General features: G+C 36.2%; 1 protein-coding gene across 4 annotated transcripts in view; it reads left to right on the forward strand.

Moving 5' to 3' along the window:
* Positions 1-8,572, forward strand: part of SOS2 (SOS Ras/Rho guanine nucleotide exchange factor 2) — an 84,422-nt gene that overhangs the window by 53,384 nt on the left and 22,466 nt on the right. For all 4 annotated transcript variants that reach the window (XM_081830547.1, XM_081830548.1, XM_081830549.1 and 1 more), the window contains 4 exons: positions 1,028-1,150; positions 2,822-2,925; positions 5,293-5,515; positions 8,429-8,548. In XM_081830547.1, coding sequence (XP_081686673.1) covers positions 1,028-1,150; positions 2,822-2,925; positions 5,293-5,515; positions 8,429-8,548 — 570 coding nt within the window. The remainder of the gene's footprint in view (positions 1-1,027; positions 1,151-2,821; positions 2,926-5,292; positions 5,516-8,428; positions 8,549-8,572) is intronic.

Raw genomic sequence — 8,572 nt, forward strand, 5'->3', positions numbered from 1 at the left:
TTTTTTTTTTTTAAAGATTTTATTTATTTATTTGAGAGAGAGAGAATGAGAGACAGAGAGCATGAGAGGGAGGAGGGTCAGAGGGAGAAGCAGACTCCCTGCCGAGCAGGGAGCCCGATGCGGGACTCGATCCCAGGACTCCAGGATCACGACCTGAGCCGAAGGCAGTCGCTTAACCAACTGAGCCACCCAGGCGCCCAATGTCTACTTTCATTTTAATAAAATAAATATTAAGAACAGATTATTAAATATGCTGTCTCTGTTATGTTAAGGAGGATATACTCCTTACAGATTTTGTTATGTTTTTTTTTTTTTTAATTTTAATTATTTTTTTTAAAGATTTTATTTATTCATTTGAGAGAGAAAGAGCACAAGCGGGGGGAGTGGCAGAGGCAGAGGTAGAAGCAGACTCCCCACTGAGCCTAGAGCCTGACGCGGGGCTCAATCCCAGGACCCTGTGATCACGACCCAAGCTGAAGGCAGACGCTTAACCAACTGAGCCACCCAGGCACCACCAGATTGTTTTTTTATGTAGATTGATCTTTTCCATTGACCTTTTCTATATTGATCAGTGCTAGTTACTACTTTTTTTTGATAAAAGTAAGAATATTAAACCTTCCTACTGTAAATCTGGAGGGCAATTTCTTACAGTATGTAACACTTTAAAAAAAATTTTTTTTTTGAAGATTTTATTTGAGAGAGAGAGAGAATAAGAGAACAAGTGAGGAGAGGGGCAGAGAGAGAGGGAGAAACAGGCTCCGCTCTGAGCAGGGAGCCCGACGTGGGGCTTGACCCCAGGACCCTGGGATCATGACCCGAGCTGAAGGCAGACACTTAACCGACTAAGCCACCCAGGCACCCAGTATGTAACACTTTAAAGGGAAGTTTATCAGTAATTGCACTTTTCACATAAATGGTAGGAAAGAAGGTTGCTTAATTACAATAATTTTTCTGTTGTATTTGAAATCCTTTTCATTTGTGTATGAACAACAAAAAATTTCTCTCACTTTCCTTCTTTTCTTCTTAGATTTGAAATTCCAGAGCCAGAACCTACTGAAGCAGATAAATTGGCCGTAGAGAAAGGCGAACAGCCAATCAGTGCAGACCTTAAAAGGTTTCGCAAGGAATATGTCCAACCAGTACAACTTAGGTTTGGCCTTAATGTTTTTTTATGTACCGTTCAATTTTCATTATATAGTTAGCACATATAAGTTATCTAATTAAGATAGAGGTATTGTTGTTAGACTTCATAGTAGTTAAATTAAATTTCCAAAGTTCTATGTGAAGTTCCTCTTAAATGCCCTGAAGAAATTTAATTATTAAAATATACTGTGTTATTTGCATCAGATACCTCTGGCATGTGATATATTGTGCTTACAGACCAGGATACCTATTAAGTAAAAATTGTAAAATTCATGTGAGTGTGCCTACTCGCAACCTTGCCCCTCCCTCTCCCTTTGTGATCATCTAGTAATGCTGGGTTTTTTCATAGTTTGTAATATTTATGGAATTTTTAGCTCTTACCCTACTATTCTCTCACAAAATATATAGACATTTATTCTTTCATCTAAAAAATCAGTAATTTCTTTTTTTTTTTTTTTAAAGATTTTATTTATTTGAGAGAGAGAGAATGAGAGAAAGCACATGAGAGGGGGGAGGGTCAGAGGGAGAAGCAGACTCCCTGCCGAGCAGGGAGCCCGATGCGGGAATCGATCCAGGGACTCCAGGATCATGACCTGAGCCGAAGGCAGTCGCTTAACCAACTGAGCCACCCAGGCGCCCAAAAATCAGTAATTTCTAAAAATGTATTTGATAATAGCAGCTGCTAGTTGTTAGGTACTTACTTTATGCCTAAGTGTTTTATCATTTTTATTTCATCCTGACAGCAGTTACTACTTTATATCTGAGGAAACTGAAACCTAGCAAGATAGAGTAATTTGAGATTGGTCATACAAAGTGAACAGCAGGACAGGATTCAAACCTGTATCTGTCTGACTTCCTAAGTCAGTGTTGTTGTTTTTTTTTCTTGCCACTGAGCATTGAAAATTGGAGGCTCCTTTGATTAGTCTTCTTTATAGTCCCTAGTTGTACATGATCTAAATATTTTTTTCTTTGTAAATATGAAGGTGCCTTGATTATTGTTAACTAATAAATTGCAACTTTGGAACTGAGTATGTTATTTATTTTCCAGGATAATTGCCACAAATAAATGCAGTTTTACTGGAATGATAGAGCTCCTAGCTATATGTTTCTCAGCCAAAACTTTTAACATGTCATTCTTTGTAAAAGAGGATGATACTTTAAAAAGTTTTTTTTATTAAAAAAAAAGATGATCTTATTTACCCCATCAGCAATAAAGGAGTAATTTTTTTGTACTAGCTATAGGGCATCTGTACTCCCCCATACTCAGATTAAACTTTTTTTAAAGATTTATTTATTTATTTGCGAGAGAGAGAGAGAGTGCATGCACATGTGGGGGAAGATGCAGAGGGAGATAAGCGGACTCTGCGCTGAGTGTGGAGCCCGACCTGGGGCTTGATCCCACGACCCTGAGATCATGACCTGAGCTGAAATCAAGAGTCCGACGCTTAACTGACTGAGGCACTCAGGCGCCCCTAAAGTATAATTTTAAAGCAATAAATTAATCTGAAGACCTGTTTCACATCATTAAAGCGCTTAGGTTTTAAATTAAATACAAATTAGAGACTCTGAGTGTTATATTGGCCCTTGCATAAAGTTGTTACCATGGTATTAGAGGAGTGAAAGAAGTATAACTGAATGCTTCAGTTTCACTACAATGTGTTTCTTTACATTTTTTCAGGATTTTAAATGTGTTTCGGCACTGGGTTGAACACCATTTTTATGACTTTGAAAGAGATTTGGAGTTGCTTGAAAGACTAGAATCCTTCATTTCAAGTGTAAGAGGTATATTATTTAAAGGTTTGATTGACTCTTACATTGTGCATGAGTTTATTTTTAAATTTGTGTGACTTCTAAGAAGCTAAACTTTTCTTTATTTTTAAACAGCTAAAATAACATTTGGTATGGTTTATAGACTCGAAGGAGCTCACATATGTTAGAACAACCTGAAGTCTTGGAACCTTGCCTTTTCAAGTTTTTTTTTTTTTTTTTTAAAGATTTTATTTATTTGAGAGAGACTGAGAGACAGCACGAGAGGGTGGAGGGTCAGAGGGAGAAGCAGACTCCCTGCCAAGCAGGGAGCCCGATGCGGGACTCGATCCCAGGACTCCAGGATCATGACGTGAGCCAAAGGCAGTCGCTTAACCAACTGAGCCACCCAGGCGCCCGCCTTTTCAAGCTTTTTAGGAGAATCTTTTTTTAAAAGAAGTCATAAGTCTTCTTTAATAAACTTAATACATTTGAAATTTTATCTCATCTTAAGGTTGCCATTCTTTCAACTAATTAAATACATGTGCAGTAGTATCTGTTTTCTTATTCTCCTTAATCTTATTCTTTAGTTTTGAATGGTTAACAACTTTTAAAAATAATATTTACTTCAGGGCACCTGGGTGACTCTGTCGGTTAAGAATCCAGCTCTTGATTTTGGCTCAGGTCATGATCTCAGGGTCATGAGATCTCACCGGCATCAGGCTCAGTGCTCAGCTCAGCAGAGAGTCTGTTTGAGATTCTCTCTCTCCCTCTCCCCCTTCCCCTGTTCATGCTCTCTCTCTCTCTCTAAAATAAATAAATAAAATCTTTAAAAATAATATTTGCTTCTCTTGCAAAAGTTTTTGGTGTATTTTTAGCACCTGAAAGATAGGAGTTTCCTACCTAAAATTTTAGCACACAGCCCATAAAATGAAAGTTTAGGCCATGAACATTTAAACAAATGTATATTATTGAATCAAGAACATTTATCTCACAGGATAAGGCATTAATTAAGAATACTTTAAGCCTAGCTTATCTCATCTCCTACTTTTTCTTACTTAAGGGGAATTTTACTTAAAATAGAGAATGTGATTCCTTTGCTTCAACTTTGAGATGTTTAAGATACATTTTTATCACGTTTGCCTTGAAATTGTTTATGGTACCAAAATAATTTTTCACATTATATTCTTAATGAAGATGCTAGACTATATATGATCTAAGAAACTTCTAAAATACACATATGTATTAGGATAAAGCAAGTAAATGGTTATATTAATGTCTGAAGGTCTTTCTTCAATAAGTTATACTGCAGCATAACCAAATAGTTGATGAAGGAAAGTAGTGTTTTTTTTAGACTTATTTATTTGAGAGAGAGAAAGAGCAAGTGGTGGGGTAAGGGCAGAGAGAGAGAGAAAATCCTGAAGCAGACTCCCCACTGAGTGCAGAACCCTATGTGGGGCTCCATCCCAGGACCCTGAGATCATGACGTGTGTGGAAATCAAGAGTTGGCTGCTTAACGGACTGAGCCACCCGGGGGCTCTGAGGGAAAGTTTCTTTTTATAAATGTATTTTAACTAATAAATGAAGAAGGAATGATAGAATTAGAATATTACTATTTTTCAACCCCCTAGTAATATTACAAAGAAGTAACTGGACATTATATGCCTGCTGTTGGAAATATTCTTGCAAGTATGCATGTGAAAAATTGATCCTGAATTAGATCACATCTGTATGTGTGTGATTTACAGAAGAAACGGGGACAGAGACACAATGCAAATGAAACCACAGGGACAGAATTGGAAAAATTCAGACTTGGGAAATACCACAAGGCAAATGATTCCATTTTAACAAGTAAATTGCAAGCAAAAATAAGAGAAAAGGAGAGCCTGTAGATTAAAGGAGACTCGAGACATTGACTGAGTGCAATTTGTAGAACTTGTTCAGACCCTATTTCAAACAGACCAACTGTTAGAAAACATTATGAGAGAATCAGGGAAAGAGCACTAATTAGATATTTGATGCTTTTAAGAAGTTATTGTCATTTTTACATATGATAATGGTATTGTCGTTTTAAAAAGTCTTTAATTTTTATACTTAAATATGAATGAAATAATATGACATATTTGTTTCACGTTTATTTAAGTATTCTGTATACCCAACATGGTGCTCAAACTCACAACTCCAAGATCAAGAGTCGCATGCTCTTCTGACTGAGCCAGCCAAGCACCCCTCTTACATTTCTTTCAGAATAACATAGGGAGTGGAAGGAGGGCATGAGTGGGGTTAGGTGAAACAAAAATTGGCCATAAGTTGGTAATTGTTGAAGCTGGATAAAGATTAAAGATTATGTGAAGATTTGCAGTTATGTCTGTCAAGTAAAAGGTATTTTGTGTTCTTTTCTAGGGAAAGCTATGAAGAAATGGGTAGAGTCAATTGCTAAGATCATCAGGAGAAAGAAACAAGCTCAGGCAAATGGAATAAGCCATAATATTACCTTTGAAAGTCCACCTCCGCCAATTGAATGGCATATCAGCAGAGCGGGACAGTTTGAAACATTTGATCTCATGACACTTCATCCAATAGAAATTGCACGTCAGCTGACACTTTTGGAATCTGATCTCTACAGGTAGACAATGTTTATTTGCTGCTCTGTTTTCAAGAATCTTAAACCATACCTCTATTTTCAGAACATTTTGCATGCTTAAAAGTGCCTCATTTATTCTCGTGGGCTTGGAGGGAAGCTCATAGCACAGTTTTTAACTACAATCTGTTCTACAGGTGAAAGTCTTTTATTGTTATTTAGGCCTAGATTAGGTACTAGCAGTCCTTCACATGACGAGTGGTAGACACTAATGCCACTTTTGAGGTAATCACCCACCTCCTCCTCCTAATACTTTCTCAGATTGTTTTAGTTTGAGTTGGATGGTAGGCTCTTGAAGGCAGCTGAGTAAATAGAATATTGAGTAAGACAAGCTTTCTTCTTTATTTTTTTTTTCAGATTCTACATAATCAAAAATTTAATTTGGAGCTTGACTGGGTTAGGTTTGCTAGGCAAAGGAATAACAAAATTCTTAGAAAAATGAAGATTATTTTTTTTAAAGGAGTCTTAAATACTTTAGCTATTTGAAGTCAAGATAACTTTAAAGAAAAGTTATTTCTGAAGTAGTGTGATGATGAACCATACTTAAAACTTCTGAACCATTTTCTTTCATTTATGAGATTCATTAGAAATGTGCTTGGCTAGGGGCGTCTGGGTGGCTCAGTCAGTTGGGCATCTGCCTTCGCTCAGATTGTGATCCCAGGGTCCTGGAATTGAGTCCCACGTCAGGCTCCCTGCTCAGTGGGGGGTCTGTTTCTCCCTCTCCCTCTGCCTCTGCGCGTGCTCTCTCTCACTGTCTGTCTCTCTCTTTCTCTCTCTCTCAAATAAAATCTTAAAAAAAAAAAAAAAGAATGTGCTTGGCTCTTTACTTTTATCTGTGTCCCATCATCTGTCTTTACGTGTAAAACGTGTCCTGCCATTACCCTATATCCATGCAGATCACCCATTCCCAACCTAACCTTTATAGTTTCAGGGGTTTCATGACTTCCGATGTCATTCTCCACTCCAAATCAGACACCTCTCATGGTCATATTTTAAATCTTGTTATCACTCTAAATTGTTCTTATTTCAAAGTTACTAATTCAAGCATCTCATTTCTTTCTAACTTCAGTCTTCTCTCCTTTCAGCTTGTTTTATCAGCTTTGTCCTCTGTTATCTTTTTTTAAACCACTGTCCTTTCCCAGTGCATTAGCCCCATTCTGTCTTCTCCTCCTTCCTAATTTAAGTTTTCTTTTTTCATTTACAACCCAGGCTCTTATGAAGAGTACAGGCCTTTCAGGTAACAGCCCCCTCTGTCAAAAAATGACCTCCCACCACTATCATTCCATCAGAAACTTTTCTGCATTCAGGAACCCCTTCTAAAATACAAATACCTTTAATAAGTTATCTTGATTGGCAGCCAATTTTTTTTTTTAAGGGAAATGCAAGAATATACAAAGTTTAGTGCTAATGGAGAATGTAGGAAGGAAGCAGAGATTAAAAAAATTTGCCTTTCTTTAGAGTTAGGCCTCTGGTTTGCCTTGGCTGTGCCATTCAGAATTTAGCACACACGTCAGCAGTTGTAAACATCTAATTCAGAGTGTCACGTTGTATTTTAAATAATTTGGAAGTTCAGGTGGTTTTTGTTTATATTGTGGGATTTGTGAAAGGTAAGAATGAAGGGACTTGCTACTTGAGATAAAAAAACAAATAGTATTGAATCACGTTTTTCCTTATTGAGTGACTGTTCCAGGAGTGGACATCAGAAAAAATAACACTTAACTCAATGTGGACCTGCTTTCAGAACAGAAAATACCTTTGTTAAGTGATATGTGTATTATGGAAGAAGAGGAACATATGTAAAACATTGACACTGTTTGTAAACTAAATTTCTAGTGAAACTATAGAACCACTTAAGAAAACTTATTTTAAAAACTGTTTGCAAGTACCCATATATATTCAAATCTACTGATTAAAAACTTTTTTTTAATTAATAGCCAAGTCCATAGACACTGGTCAGTTTTTAAAATTACATAATCCTGGCTCGCTATATACAATAATTTAACCTGCTCTTCTGCGGTCTGATTTCTTACTGAATAATTAGGTATTTAAAAAAATGTAGAAAATTATATAATGAGGGCCCATGAACAGCAAAAGCCTTACAAATGCAATTGAAATCCTTCGACTAATTCTTCCCAATTCTGTTCTTCTTTCTCCCAATAACCACTATTCCTGTATTTAGTGTTTATTCTTATGAATATCTTTATAATTTATACACATATACATATTGATAAACAATATATGGCATTGTTTTGCAGATATTAAAACAGTTGATACTTTCGTATCATTCTGCAACATGTTTTGCACTTAAGTTGTTTCTGGCATTTGTTCAAGTTGATGAATACAGCTCTAGTTTGCTTATTTTAATTACTGTGATGTTCCATTATATGAATGCTCCATAATTTATCCAGCCTCTACGTTGTTTGTGATTTTTCAGTCTTGCAAATAATGACTGCTTCACTGAGTATTCTTATAAATGTTTACTTATAACCTGGTGTATCTAGAGTAGATATCTAGATAGATTTGTGGGGTGATTTAGTTGTATATCTTCAGTATTATGAGATATTGCTAAATTGCTTTACAAAGTGGTTGTTTCAGTTTTACTTGCATATCAGTGTTGGAGAGAGCCTGCACATCTTTACCCATTTGGTATTGTTAGACTTTTATTAGTCTGACAGGAGTAAAATGGGATTTCATTGTGGTTTAATGTTCTTCTCCCTGAATAAGAGACAAAATATTTTTTTGTGATTATTGGGTCCAGTCCTCTGTGATTTAAACCTGTTCGTGTGTTTCTCCATTTATCTTTTGGGTTGTCTTTATCTTACTAAGTGTTAGAAAATCTTTACGTAATTTTGATACTAATCCTTTGTAGGTTAAGTTGCATGATTTTTTATTCCACAGGAAAGTCCAACCTTCTGAACTAGTAGGGAGTGTATGGACCAAAGAAGATAAAGAAATAAATTCTCCAAATTTATTAAAAATGATTCGCCATACCACAAATCTCACCCTATGGTTTGAAAAGTAAGTGTTTACTTTTCTGTCTTA

The sequence above is a fragment of the Leptonychotes weddellii genome, chromosome 9 (assembly GCF_054177405.1).
Source record: "Leptonychotes weddellii isolate Sample4059 chromosome 9, ASM5417740v2, whole genome shotgun sequence".
Classification (NCBI taxonomy): Eukaryota; Metazoa; Chordata; class Mammalia; order Carnivora; family Phocidae; genus Leptonychotes; species Leptonychotes weddellii.